Here is a 15799-nt window from a genome sequence, read left to right on the forward strand (position 1 = left end):
TCTTGTTATTTCTTTCATATTATTTTTTGTTCTTGCATTTAATGAATCGTAAGTATTTAAGTTTCTAGATTCTAGATTATGTTCTTAATTTTTAGAACTTATGTGCTCCTAGCCCTTCTCACATCTTTTCTAACATGTTTTGCTCTTTACATTATTGTGCAAGTATTTCATTTATTGATTTCTTTGCTAGCGGTGCAGCGTCTCGTGATCTACTTTGTGCCATCCATGGAAAAGCAAACAATTTGGGTACAGAATAAATTATACGGAAACATTTGGTATATCTACATTGCTTTTGGTTTGAAAGAGATAATCGGAATCGTATGCCTCTGTGTGTGCGCGTTTGCGGATTGTAATCCAAGTAAGCAGATGACATTCAGGATATTTTACCTGGTAAGTAAAATTTTGATTTAGCTCTCTATATCAAGCCTATTATTTCTGATTGAAACATTATGTTTTCCAGTCCACCTTCTTCTTCCTCAACGCCTTCCTCGTGACATCTGCTCTTCTCTACATTCCTATCACTCTGAGCATATGGAAACTAACTAGTTTAACCATGAATCAGGACAAACCACAGAAATATATATTCTTTCAGACAGTTGTAATTTTGATTTTCAAATCGGTAAGCTATTTTTTTCAGTTTCCAACAGTTTTCATAATTGGAACTTTTTCCAACAAGCAGTATTTCAATTTTAAGTACTTCTAGGCTTGTGTCCCCGCGGTCATCGTATTCTTGCTTCTCGAATACTCCATAAACTATTCGATTGTATTTGTGGCATCCATGGATATCATAATAATTCCTCTTATCATACAAATCTCTTATCTTGGATGTAACAAACGGAATATCAATACTTTGTTTCATTCATTTAATTTGACCAGATTCGTCAGAGTTTTGTTAGATTTTGAAGTGGAAACAACTGTTGAGCCGCAGATAACTTTAACTAATTTTAGTTCTACTAGACATTCTACTAGACAATAAACACTGTTTCTATTTGGTTTGGATATTATTATTGAACATATCTCAACAACAAAAAATGTCATGCGGAAACTTCCCGATCTGAAATTCTTCGAATTTTGAGTTACAAAGCGCTGCTCGATTTGCAAAAGAAAAAGATAATTTATTAACTTGTTGGAGTAACCTTTATTCAAAAATCATCGCACACAGAACATGTCTTTAAATCATAATTGTTTGAAACATGAACAAACAATAGTGCATCCAGGAAAATTGAAGGCATGTAGTTTGAAAAATATTTTCATAGCTTTGCGTGATTTGTTGCATAATGTGCATGATGTGATAAACAAGCGACTCATTTGTTGAATGAGCAGCTGATCCAATCTGAACCTCATTTCACGTTTCATTAACTCTGCAAAGTGTTCCTTCTTTCTCCAAAAACCTCATTGTAAATATTCTGCAGTTCAATTGCTAGCCTTCCTTTTCATTTTTTCATCATTCTGTCGTGCTAAATGAAGGGTACGCAAACAATAGCTTTCACGTAAAATATCAAATAATATATCAAGGGGAAATACTAAATAGTTTACTCTGGCGACAGTCCATTTGCTATATTATAATGTATCGTAGTCACTGTGGTTCTATGTTATCCCAATGATCATTCAAATACCATATGTATGTGTTCGAACAATAGGAATGTTTCTATATTGTTACATATTTGTTTAATGTGAAAATAATGTGTCAAGGTTTTGTTTGATAACGTTTTACATGTTTTGTATTTTGTTTGATCGACTGTTGAACGGTGTACTTAATAATATTTTGATATATAGATCGATGAAAACATTAAATTAAAACATGTTCAAATCTTGGTAAAATCATGGTTTTCACATATTTCAAAGAACACTTTGCTCAAGTAAAGGGAAGAACTTTATTCCATACTTTCCAGAGCACCTTACTCTAATCTCTGATCATTATGTTAGACACAATTAACAATTAATCGAAGATCAACCAACATTAACAGGTGCAAATTCACAAACCTTTCACAACGTGACTGCAAACTAATCATTCTTTGTTTGATACAATGAATATCACAGCCTTACTCGAAAACGAAGAAATTCACACAAGTTTTGGCATTGTTATACTCTTCTACATTATCCTATGCTTCACTTGTTTTCTGCTCTTTTTTCTTCTTTTCCCATTCTATGTATATGTCAATAAAGTGAATCGGGAACGGGATAGGACGGTATGATATATTTTATTATATGTATTAGCCCGACACAGTTTTTAAAACTGCGCTCCACCTCTTAATTTCCCACACACTTTTCTTTAGTTTCAGTAGAGCGCAATTGTAAGAAGCGTGCCGTGCTAATATAATACTATAAATTTTCAGGCAATCGTATTTCCCATTACCAATCATTTTTACGAAATCATCAATGTTATTTATATGCTTTTCTTCCTATCAATCTCTTGGACTGTTTTGATGGTTATTTTTTCAAATCGCAACTCGTAAGTCCTCAATATTAAACTTTTTTCAAAATAAGTATACATATTTTTCAGTCCCTTATGTGCTATATTCTTTGCATTGATTCTTCTAACCCATCTAATTATCTTCATAATTGTTCAAACCTGTACTCTCCTAACTTCTCTATTAGCAATCCAAAGATCAGCAATATATTTTTTTCCATCTGCTGAAAAAACTATTCTAGCCGTACAAAAAAAATTGCACACAAATATCTGGTATCTGTATATAACTGTGAGTTTCAAAGACCTATTTGGGATTGCCCTATTATTGTATTGTTTGCAAAGTGATAAAATTGAAACCAGTTGTTCATCTTATCAATCTTTTTATCTGGTAAGACATATCTATCAGTAAAAATAAAATAACTGGAACTGATTTTCCAGCTGACATTCGCAGTTTTCAACTTTCTTCTAGTATTTTCTGCATTTCTCTACATCCCAATTATGATTCAAGTTCAGAAACTATCCTACTTACCTTCAGTTCAGCAGAGTAAACCGCATAAGTATATCTTATGGCAAACCGTCACAATTCTAGTTTTGAAATCGGTTAGTTCTGAAAAAGTTATAATATGTACATACACATTTACTTTTTTTTAAATTCGAGTTCTTTCTGCCATTTATTATTGTAAATCAATATTTTAATCCCGTTTCTCCAATTGGTGTTTTATTCTATTTCGTTATAACCGACACTTTTATTCTTCCACTGATAATCCAAGTTTCCTATTTGGGTTGCAACAGACGGAACCTCACCACATTGCTACAATCGTTTCATTTGGAGACATTTGTTGCAGTATTATTGAATATAAAAATGGAATCGACAGTGACACCTCAGGAGTCACTGACCTTCGCCTCTGGAGATTCTACTAGACAATAAAGACGAGCTCATTTATATGTCACAAGCACACAATTACTGAGAAAAATGTTCACTGTATCATTGTTTCTAGAAATTCCCAGTTTGATTTTTGAAATTATTCCGCAGGGTCGACATGTTTGACTAACTGACATCAGTTGTTTCGCTTCACAGGAAATGAATAATTTTAAAATTTAAAGATGAGAAATTTCAAAGCTTCATCACGCCCTATGGGTTTTTACCCGTTTCACCGAGTCTTAAATTCTGAATCAACTTTATTATATGAATTCGATGCAAAATCTTGCCTCAAAAATTGTTCTCCAACCGGTTAATATCGACCGAATCATATTTTCAGAACAACTGATAATCAAATAAATTCAAAATCGAATAATTCACACTCCAGTTTCATTTTTGCTAGTTATCTTTTCGAACGCTACATATTTCGATGATCTCTTCAGTATCTGTGATTCAATTAAACATTTCACTACTATGATTGAATACAGCTGCAAAACTAATAATTTATTCTTCCACTTTTCATTGATTCCTCTTAATTAGCACTTCATCTCTGATTTGTTTTCTTAAAATCTAACGCCCAACTAAAAGTCACAGCGACAGGTGACAGGTGGTTTATTAAACAATGAATATTACATAAAACAATGAATCTTATATAAAACAATGAATATTACAGCCTTAATCGAGAACGAAGATATTCCCACAAATTTCAGCCTTGTTGTAATGTTTTACATTATCCTATGCTATACTTGTGTTCTGCTGTTTTTTCTACTGTTCCCATCACAATTGTTTCATCTGAAAAAGCGTAAGGTTTTGTTTGTTATACAGCCGGTGTACTCAGGAACATCTTGATTTTTAGTTCAATGAAAACATTGCATTTTTCTTTCTTATTAATCATAACCATTAAGAAAAATTCAAAACATGTCCAAATCTTGTTAAGATCATGATTTCCTTACACTTTGCCCAAATAAATTCATAACATAATTTCCAAAGTAACTAACTTTAGTCTCTGATTATTATGTTAGACACAATTAAACAGAGCATATTAATCGAAGATTAACCAAAAACATCTGCAAATTCCCTTTCACAATGTGACCGCAAACTAATCATTCTTTATTCGAACCAATGAATATCACAGCCTTACTCGAAAACGAAAAAATTCACTCAAATGTTCTCTATGTTGCATTCTTTTACTTTATCCTTTGCGTAACTTGTGTTCTGTCTTTTTTCTACTGTTCCCATTCTATTTATACGTCAATAAAGTGAATCGAGAACGGGATAAGACGGTATGCTATATTTTGCAATATGTATTATATAATGCTGTCAATTTTCAGGCAATCGTATTTCCCATCACCAATCATTTTTACGAAATCATCAAAGTTATTTATATGCTTTTCTTCCTTTCAATCTCTTGGACTGTTTTGATGGTTATTTTTGCAAATCGCAACTCGTAAGTCCTCAATATTAAACTTTTTTCAAAATAAGTATGCATATTTTTCAGTCCCTTATGTGCTATATTCTTTGCATTGATTCTTCTAACCCATGTAATTATCTTCATAATTGTCCAGACCTGCACTCTCCTAACTTCTCTATTAGCAATCCAAAGATCAGCAATATATTTTTTTCCATCTGCTGAAAAAACTATTCTAGCCGTACAAAAGAAATTGCATACAAATATTCGGTATCTGTATATAACTGTGGGTTTCAAAGACCTATTTGGGATTGCCTTATTATTGTTTTGTATGCAAAGTGATAAAATTGAAAACAGTTGTTCGTCTTATCAATCATTTTATCTGGTAAGACATGTCTAGCCGTAAAAATAAAATTGCTTAAACTGATTTTCCAGCTGACATTCGCAGTTTTCAACTTTCTTCTAGTATTTTCTGCATTTCTCTACATCCCAATTATGATTCAAGTTCAGAAACTATCCTACTTACCTTCAGTTCAACAGAGCAAACCGCATAAATATACATTTTGGTATATTTTTCAGCTCATATATATTGAGTTTGACGCGAGTTACGCGCGCGCCCGTGTCGGACCGTTTCGGCCCGTGGTCGGCCCGTTTCGGCCCGGTTGACAAGTATGGGAAAAACAAGGATAGCATTTGAGTAGTGGTTGAAACATATTCGTTTTGCTTTTGGTTTCCCAGAGTCCAACTTTGTATCCACCTATTTTTCAAGTGAAAATTTTTAAATTAATTTTGAGCACCTGCTCCTTCGGCTTTATTTTTTCCAACAAACAATTCTTTCGTTGACTATCTGTTATCATGAACATCACACAACTCTCCACAGATTCAAATTTCCAAATCTTTTTTGGTGACGGTGTGACTATCGTATTGACTGCAATACAATTTGGGTTTCAGTTACTTTTGCTGATTACTTATCCATTTTATATATACGTTCATAAGATAAACTATACACGGGATCAAATGGTAGTACTTTTTTCGGGCTCTAATATTATCTTGAAAGTATTTAGACACCACTGTTTGCAACAACCAACCATTTTTATGAAGTAATGAAACCAGTTTATCTTTTGTTTTTCTGTTCTTTCGCTTCATACGGATTATCGTGCCATCTGGCGGGGAAAAACTTGTAAGTCTGCTATTCGGAAATCTCTAATCTCTGTTTTTAGCCTTCTTGGCTGTTTAATATCGGTGATACTCACTGTTAGTTTTCTCTTGCTCTATGTGATTGCGGAAGTCTGTCATCTGCTGGTTGCTTTTCTAGCTATTCAGAAATTGTTGATATATTTTTTCCCATCAATTGAAAAATATGCAGTAATTACTCAGAATAGTATTTACAAGAACATTCAGAATGTTTATTTATTCTTCTTGATGAAAGATATCGTCGCCACACTTTGGTTTTTGTCATGCGCGATTCACGACTATAACGAAAGTGTCAAGTGGAGAATTAATATGATTTTTGGAGTAAGTACTGTTTTTTTATTAGCCAAGAACTTTAATGTTTACAGGGTGCGTTCATTATACTCAACTCCGTCCTTATTATATCTTCCTTGCTCTATGTCCCAATCATGCTGAATGTTAGTAAATTTTCATATCTACCATCCTTCCATGAAAACAAACCCCAGAAGTACATTTTGTGGCAGACACTAATAGTCATCATTTTTAAACTTGTAAGAACTTGTATTTATCTGGTTTGAACGGACATGAATCATATTTCAGGGCTCGATTCCCAGCACCATTTATTTGTTTCTCAACTACTCTACAACATGGGCGATCATCATAAACACTATTTTCTGCGATATTTACCTTGTTCCTTTGATAATTCAAATTTCCTACTTAGGATGTAACAAAAGGAATGTAAATACGTTCATGTCTTCGTTTACTCTGACTAAGTTTATTCATGTTTTGCTGGATATCAAAAGAGATTCTGAAGTTCACCCAAGTATCCATTTCACAGATTCCAGTAGTCCTGCTTTTGTGTGAAAATTTATAAACTTATGATTTTAAATTTCATGGTATTGCATTTTTAACTTAAACACGAGGTTTTAACAATGATCTAGTTTGGATTGTAAAATATTCTTCAGTATTTTTCTGCTTCCCACCGTTACATATATTCACATTTTCGAAAACCCAGAAGCGATACAATGCGGAGCTCTGAAGAATCAAAAACGGAATTATGACAAAATTAAAAGAGGACTGAAGTCATATTTTAATTTCAGATTTTCAGACAATACCAATAGACTTTTATCATTGGATTATATGCTATAAACGCTACGATTCCCATTCTCCTGTCTCGAAATGGGCCTAGGTGTAAAAGTTTTTCCACCCGGCCATGTAGTTCTCTCGGACAAGATTTCTGTTCAATTTCTCTTTTTTTTTTCACTGTTTTTCAACAATTTTTCCTATTTTTTCGTTTTTTTGAGATATAAATTGAAAAAGAAACATGCAAGTTTTTGGAAAAAGGCAAATTGTGTGCCTCTCTACAGTAGGAAACTACTATTGAAAAAAATCATTTAATATTTATGAGAGTCAATCACTTTATTCTAATCAGAACTCTAAAGAGTAAAAGAGTCAATCGGTTTCAGCAGGTGAATAGTCCAATAATATATGCACATATTTTCAAGTGCGAATTTATCAATTAATTTTGAGCACCTGCTCCTTTGACTCTCATCACTTTCCAAGAAATCATTCTTTTTTTGATTTTCCGTCACCATGAACTTCATACAATTCTCTACAAATTCAAGTTTTGATATCTTTTTTGATAACAGTGTGACTATGGTATCGACTGCAATAGAATTTGGGTTTCAGTTACTTCTGCTTATTTCTTACCCATTTTATATTTACGTTCATAAGATAAAATATACACGGGATCAAATGGTAGTAGTTTTTTTCGACGTCCAGTATGATATTGAAAAAATTTAGACCCCACTATTTCCAACAACCAACCATTTTTATGAAGTAATGAGAGCAGTTTATGGTTTGTTTTTATGTGCTTACGCTTCATACGGATTGTCATTTCTTCTGACGGAGGACAACTTGTAAGTCTGCTATTCGGAAATCTCTAATCTATGCTTTTAGCGTTCTTATCTGGTTACTATGGGTGATACTTATTGTTAGTGTGCTCTTGCTCTATGTGATTGCGGAAGTCTGTCATCTGCTGGTTGCTTTTCTAGCAATTCAAAAATTGTTGATTTATTTTTTTCCATCAATTGAAAAATATTCCATATTTACCCAGAATAGTATTTACAATAACATTCGAAAAGTTTATTTATTCTTCTTGATGAAAGATATTGTCGCATCGCTTTGGTATGTGTCATGCGCGTTTCACGACTATAACAAAAGTGTCAAGTGGAGAATTAATATGATTTTTGGAGTAAGTGTTGTTTTTAGAACAAGCCAAGAATCTTAATTTCTACAGGGTGCGTTCATTATACTCAACACCGTCCTCATTATATCTTCTTTACTCTACGTCCCAATCATGCTGAACGTTAGTAAATTTTCATATCTACCATCCTTCCATGAAAACAAACCCCAGAAGTACATTTTGTGGCAAACACTAATAGTCATCATTTTTAAACTTGTAAAGACTTGTATTCATCTGATTTTCAAGTAGCATGAATAATATTTCAGGGCGCAATTCCCAGTACCATGCATTTGTTCCTCACCGACACTCCGGCTTGGATGGTCTTCCTTAACACTATTTTCTGCGACATTTTCCTTGTTCCTTTGATAATTCAAATTTCCTACTTAGGATGTAACAAAAGGAATGTAAATACGTTTATGTCTTCGTTTACTCTGATTAAGTTTATTCATGTTTTGCTGGATATCAAAAGAGATTCTGAAGTTCACCCAAGTATCCAATTCACAGATTCCAGTAATCCTGCTTTTGTGTGAAAATTTATAAACGTATGGTTTTAAATTTCATGGTATTGCATTTTGATCAATTTGCCACTTTAACACGTGGTTTCAGAAACAATGATGTAATTTGGATTGTAAAATATTTTTCAGCATTTTTCTGTTTTCAATCGTGTATAACCCAGAAGCGATCCATTTTGAATGGGCAGTAAGACAAACTTAAAGGAGGACTGAATTCGTATTTTTATTTCAGATTTTAAGACGATTACACAACACTTTCATCATTAAAGTATACGCCATAAACGCTACGATTCCCATTCTCCTGGCTCGAAATGACCCTAGGTGTAAAAGTTTTTCAGCGCGGAAGTGTAGTTCTCTCAGATAAGATTTCTGTTCAATTTCTCTTTTTTTTTCACCGTTTTTCAACAATTTTCCCTAGTTTTTCGTTTTTTTTTGAGATATAAATTGAAAAAAAAACCATGCAAGTTTGTGGAAAAAAGCAAGGCTTTTGTGTGAAAAATTATAAACTTATGATTTTAAATTTCATGGTACTGCATTTTCATACATCTCTCACTTTAACATAGGGTTTTAACAGTGTATTTTTCTGTTTCCGACCGTGTATATTCTCATTTTTGAAAAACCATTAGCGGTCCATTAGAGCTGTACGAAAACTGAAAGCAGTAAGACAAAATTTAAAAAGGGCTGAAGTCATATTTTTAAACGGAAAAAAGCGGAAAACAGCAAGACTTGTCCGAGAGGACTACATGGCCGCATGGAAAAATATCTTCCATGATGACTCCATTTGAGTCAAGAGTATGGGAATTTGGGGCTTTTAGAGCAATTTTTCGCATATACTTCAACGATGAAAGTTTCTTAGAATTGTCTGAATTATCATAAACTGAAATTTTAAAAAATGACTTCAATCCTCCTTTAAGTATTAAACAAAAATTATTTTCTGTTTCCAACCCTGTATATTCACATTTTCGAATAGCCAGAAGCGATCCATAGCACGTAGAGTGTAATACAAATATTCTTTTAAAATCTCTCCTTGATTCTCCGTTACAATCTCTTATTTTTACCAAAGACCTCATGACCACCACATGAAAACCCAATAATTACCTGATGCAGGTGTTTTTTGAGCTTTCATCGTTTATTAATCTTACTCCGCACTTGTTTTTCTCAATAAGTCTCTCCGATGAATTTCCTCAATACTTCCGATGATTCTTCCGCTATTCACAACGTTTATCTTTCTTCCTTTGGCTCAGTTTTACAGGTGGCCTTTCAAATAATTATTGCTGGTTATTTAGTTATTTTCCCATTTTATGCATATGTCTATAAAGTGAATCGTGTGCGGGAGGAAACGGTTAGTACTTGATGGTTTAGTGCCCATATAATGTTTTGTTCAGACCCTATTCTTTCCAATAATCAGTCATTTTTACGAATTAATGAAAATAATTTATGTGGTATTCCTATATCTTATGGTATCCTGTTTTGTGCAAAAACTCTATAGCGACAACATGAAATACACGTGAGTTAAGTATTCACGCTCTCAACTAAAAGTTACAAGATTTCAGATATATCAGTTCTGGAATTATGATAGTAACCATTCTGAGTCTACTATTCCTAACCACTGTTGTTCAAGTATGCCACTTATTGATTTCGTTGATGGCTCTTCAAAAGTTACTCATTTACTTTTTTCCGGCAGTTGAGAAACCTGCAATAGCTGTTCAAAAAAGTCTTTACAATCATATTACGGTGGTTTATGTCATTTTTGGAATTAAAGAATTAGCATCTGGTGTTTGGATATTCCTATCTTTGTTCCTGGATTATAGTGAGGATGCAAAGTTTGTTTTTAATGCCGTTTACGTAGTAAGTTAAAGAACGCAGGGAAATTTATACTTCTCAACCAACTTCAAACTTCAAACTGAATTTTATGAGTTCAAAAATACACCAAAATGTAGATCTTAGCGAGTTCTATGTGTGTGACCCATTAAGGATCGTTGATATGTTGCAGGCCGGGAAAAACTGCCGAAAAAAGCGAAAATGGTTAAAAAAAACCATTCTTGCCCGGCCCACGGCGCATTAACGAGAGTCATTTAACAAAAGAACCTTTTGGGTGATCCTTAATGCCAGGAAAAACGACCCATGCAGATCGAAAGAGGATGTTTTTAAACCTATCAATTAACTTTCAAAAGTTGCTTCCGTGATCTGTAAGTGTTGAGATTATTTGAACTTCCACCCTAGAATTTTCCCGTTTCAGTACTTTCCTTTTTTTATGTACAGCTATTAGTTTCTTATTCTCGAGTTTGTAAAATTGACCATTAAAAAACAAAATATATAGTTGCTTTATAGGTTTTGAAACATCTTCTTTTGATCTGAAAAAGCATACTTGTCAAAAATCGGGCCGGCCCGGCTCGGCCCGTCGGCCCGGCCCGGCCCGGTCGGCCCGGATTCAAAAATGGGTACCCATTTTTACCAATTTTTTTTTGAAATTTTTCGAAAAAAAAAAGTAAAAATGCTTAAATTATCATTACATATTCACATTTTGATTCAATTTTAAATGTTTATTCGAAAACTATACTTTTTTCAAAAAATTTCCAAAAAAAATTCAAAAACTCAAAATGTTTTGAAAAAATGTTTCAAAACGGGCCGAGCGGGCCGGGCCGGGCCACGGGCCGGGCCGGGCCGGGCCGAGATTTTTCCTGATTTCGGCCCGGCCCGGCCCGTGACAAGTATGTGAAAAAGTCGTTTTTCCTGGCATTAAGGACCATTAAAAGGATTCCTTATGATATCTACATTTTGGTATATTATTCAGCTCATAAGATTGCGATTTAAGCGAGTTACACTTTAGCCCGTATCGGTCCCGTCTCGATCCGGATTGCAATTATGTAATTAACTGTTTCTCTTGTTGGTCATTTTGAGTCAAATTAATAATTTATGCTATCCTTTTCAGTCCATCTTCCTATTCCTCAACATTTTACTCATGGCATCCTCGTTTCTCTACATCCCAATCATGCTGAGCATTAGGAAATTCTCCTATCTTCCCTCATCTCAGGATAACAAACCACAGAAGTTTATTCTCTGGCAGACAGTCATCATCCTGATATTCAAATTTGTAAGCTGCACACCTACAATTATCTTCCAAACAAAAAATTCAGAGCTTTTTCCCAAGTGTCGTTCACCTGTCCATCATTGAAACCCCTTTATGGGCTATCATATTCACTCTAGTTTGTGCTGATATTGTCTTAATTCCTCTCATTATTCAAGTCTCTTATTTGGGATGCAACAAACGGAATGTGAACACTTTGATATCATCTTTTACTTTGATCAAATTCATTCGTGTTCTGTCAGATCGAAAACGACAGGCGACAGTTCAACCGGGTGTTGAATTCACATTTGCTAGTAGCCAAGCTTTCATATGAAATATGAGATCAACTGCGCTGGAAACTGGAATACCAACTTCATTGTTGCACTTTGTTTAATTTTTGTTTTCAAGATATGTCAAAACTGAAAAATAATAGTGCTCCTATTTTATTGAAAAAATAGGAGAACATTCTTCAGTCAATTGTTTACTGCGACAGGTGAACTTCACACAATTAATTTATGCTAACATATAAATTGCAATTCAGTTCTCAATTATTCACTTTAAAAACTCATTATCAAGAAGAACTTATGACTTTTTTTGACGAATTTGATATTCAACACTTGCCAGAATTGCTCCTCTTTGCATATATCATTGGAGTTATTTTTGTTTTGATCTGTTTTTGCGTGCTACTTCCATTTTATGCGTATGTGTACAAAATCAATCGAGAGCGAGATAAAAAGGTAAAGTGCTGACAGTTATTAAATCATCCCTCCGTGAAGTTCAATGGAGCACGGTTGTACTGAATCCTTTAAAAACTTGAACGCCCCAAAAAACACTTAAACGTTCTTTGAAACATTTAAACGTCCTTTCGGATCCCAAATATGTTCAAAAATGTTTAAACGTCCCAAAAAACATTAAGATGTCCCAAAAAATGTTTAGACGTCACTGAAAGTTTTCACGGGACGTCTAAATACTTTTTTGGACGTCTAAATGTTTTTGGGATGTCTAAATCTTCTGAACTGTATTTTTGGACTTCAAGGGAGTCTAAACATTTTATGGGACGTTTATACGTTTTTTGGGGCGTCTAAACTTTTGAAAGGACGTTTTAAAAAATTTGAGTGCGAAAGGACGTTTAAGTGTTTTAAGGGACGTTTAAGTGTTTTTTGGGACGTTTCAGTTTTTAAAAGACATCTAAACTGGAATAGAGCCAAAAAAACTACTAGAAACTACAGTATTTTCATTTCAGTCTGCTGTTTTCCCGATTGTCGATCATTTTTTCGAAATGATAAAGAAATTTTACTATCTTGTGTCCTGCTTTATTCCATGTGTCATTTTCGTCTCACTTACCAGCAATGACCGTTTCCAGTGGGTAATCTCATCACTTGTTCATCAATCGAGTGCAATAAATTTAGGACAGCCCGAAACGCAGTGTCAACAGTAATGATTTTTATCATTTTCCTACTTCATATTATTGTGGAAGTCCTTCACCTTCTCATATCATACTTGGCTATTCAAAGATGTCTACTCTTTCTATTCGAATCTTACGAGAAACAACTTGTTGTTGTTCAGAATAAGATATTGAGCAAGATTTGGTATTTGTACATTCTGTTCATTGCATTTGACTTCATCAACATTATGTTAGATCCAATGTGTGCAATGAATCCTTGCAGTGAACGAAAGATATTTCAAGCCAAAATGTTTTTTCTGGCATGTTTTCTTTTGTTTTTTTGTTAATGTTGAATTAAACTCTTATTTTAGGTAACATGGACTTTTTATAATGCTCTTCTTTTCTTGTCTGCTTTTCTATATATACCAATCATTATCAGCATCCGCAAATTTTCTCATTTACCAGTGTCTAGGCAAAACAAACCAGAGCGATATATACTGATACAGATGGTGGCCACTTTGCTTTTCAAATCAGTAGGTTCCAAATAGATGCTACTAATAATTTAACGATTTGTAGACTTGCATTCCAATTGTCTTGGCGTGGAGCGAGTGGGACATTGACATTACTACGATGAAATTTACATTTTACATAATAGATATTTTGGTGATTCCTGTGATTATTCAATTATCTTACTTGTTTTGCAACAAGAGGAACGTGACAACATTGCTATCATCATTTGATCTAATTCAATTTCTGAAAGTTGTTCTGAATCTGAGGGTGGAAGTTCCAGTCCAACCAATAAGTTTTACACAGTCAAGTGCTCAGTATGTGGTTTAATATTACGGAATAAATGGGTTTTTTTGAAAATTAAAATCAACTCTTGTAAACAGGCGACTTTTGAAAACACGTTGAAAACATGAATAGATCTTCGATACGGCGAAACGCATTTAACTAAAACTGTGATTTGAAACTGTGAACCTCTCTACAGTAGGCTGTGTTCTCAGCAAACAACTCTTGAAAAACATCATTTAATATTTATGAGTATACAAAAAATGCAATCACTTTTTTCTAATGAAAACAGAAAGAGTGAAAGTCAATCGTTCTCTTCAGTAGGTGAATGATACTATTCAATAAATTTATTATCATTTTATCAAGCAACTCTCAATCTGAAAGTTTTTTTTCACCCGGATATGAATTTTTCCATGAAAGCAACTTTTATTGTGAGTGAATGTTGGTTAATTTTTTTACCGACCATCTCATTTATTTTTTGATTGAGAAGAATAAAATCAGTCGCCTCGTGATGGGCTTGATCAGGTCTTCAGTGTTCACTATGGATTTTTTTCTTGCCAATAAATAAATATATAGACAGTTCAACTAGGTGTTGAAATCACATAGAACTTTGTTTAACTTTCGTCCTTAAGGTTTGTCGAAACAGAAAATATTAATTTCCAGTTTACTGAATTTGTTATTGTTGGCGATAATGCACCCAGTTCGGTCTCTCCAATAGGCAAAACTCTCTTCAGTAAATTGTTTGCTGCGACAGGTGAACTCTACATAATTCTTTTTGATTAAATAAAAATTGCAATCCAATTCTCTATTTTTTATTTCAAACACACAAAAAAAGAACTTATGCCTTTTTTCGACGAGTTCGATATTCACCTCCTGCCAAAACCGTTTCTCGATGCTATTTTCAACTTTGGTATTCTTTTCATTTTGATATGTTTTTGCGTAATTCTTCCGTTTTATGCGTATGTGTACAAAATCAATCGAAAGCAAGATAAAAAGGTAAAATGCTGATAGTTATTAAATCATATATCCGTGAAATTCAATGGAGCACGGTTCTGAAACTACAGTATTTTAATTTCAGTCTGCTGTTTTCCCGATTGTCGATCATCTTTTCGAAATGATAAAAAAGTTTTACTATCTTGTGTCCTGCTTTATTCCATGTGTCATTTTCGTCTCTCTTACCAGCGATGACCGTTTCCAGTGGGTAATCTCATCATTTGTTCATCAATCGAGTGCAAAAAATTTAGGACAGCCCAAAAAGCAGTGTCAATTGTAATGATTTTTATAATTTTCCTACTTCATATTATTGTGGAAGTTCTTCACCTTCTCATATCATACTTGGCCATTCAAAGATGTCTACTCTTTCGATTCGACTCGTTCGAGAAACAACTAGTCGCTGTTCAGACTAAAATATTGAGCAAAGTGTGGTATTTGTATATTCTGTTCATTGCATTAGATTTCATCAACTTGTTCTTCGATCCATTGTGTCATCCATGCAATGAACGAAAGATATTTCAAGCGAAAATGTTTTTTCTGGCATGTTTTCTTTTGTTTTGTTATTGTTAAGGTGAACTCTTATTTCAGGTAACATGGCTATTTTATAATTGTCTTCTTTTTCTGTCTGCTTTTCTCTATATACCGATCATTATCAGCATCCGAAAATTTTCTCATTTACCAGTGGCCAAGTAAAACAAACCGGAGCGATATATACTAATACAAATGATGGTCACTTTGGTTTTTAAATCAGTAGGTTTAAAATAGATGTAGCTGATAATTCAATAATTTGTAGATTTGCATTCCAATTCTCATGGCGACGAGTGAGTCGGAGTCTTATATTTTTTCGATTAAATGTATGTTTTGCATAATAGATATTTTTGTGATTCCTGTGATTATTCAAT

The 15799-nt window shown here is 33.6% G+C and overlaps 2 protein-coding genes across 2 annotated transcripts; both read left to right on the top strand.

Moving 5' to 3' along the window:
• Positions 1 to 6159: 6159 nt before the first annotated feature.
• GCK72_012727 (uncharacterized protein) lies at positions 6160 to 6771 on the top strand (the record flags this gene model as incomplete). The annotated part of the gene is made up of 3 exons (XM_053729352.1): positions 6160 to 6252; positions 6297 to 6365; positions 6508 to 6771. The coding sequence occupies 3 exons, from the start codon at positions 6160 to 6162 to the stop codon at positions 6769 to 6771; spliced, it is 426 nt and encodes a 141-aa protein (XP_053584124.1).
• A 4855-nt stretch (positions 6772 to 11626) lies between these two features.
• GCK72_012728 (uncharacterized protein) lies at positions 11627 to 12065 on the top strand (the record flags this gene model as incomplete). The annotated part of the gene is made up of 2 exons (XM_053729353.1): positions 11627 to 11758; positions 11802 to 12065. 2 exons carry the CDS (start codon positions 11627 to 11629, stop codon positions 12063 to 12065), a joined length of 396 nt encoding a protein of 131 aa, XP_053584125.1.
• Positions 12066 to 15799: the final 3734 nt, after the last annotated feature.

This window comes from Caenorhabditis remanei, chromosome IV (assembly GCF_010183535.1).
Source record: "Caenorhabditis remanei strain PX506 chromosome IV, whole genome shotgun sequence".
NCBI classification, from domain to species: Eukaryota; Metazoa; Nematoda; class Chromadorea; order Rhabditida; family Rhabditidae; genus Caenorhabditis; species Caenorhabditis remanei.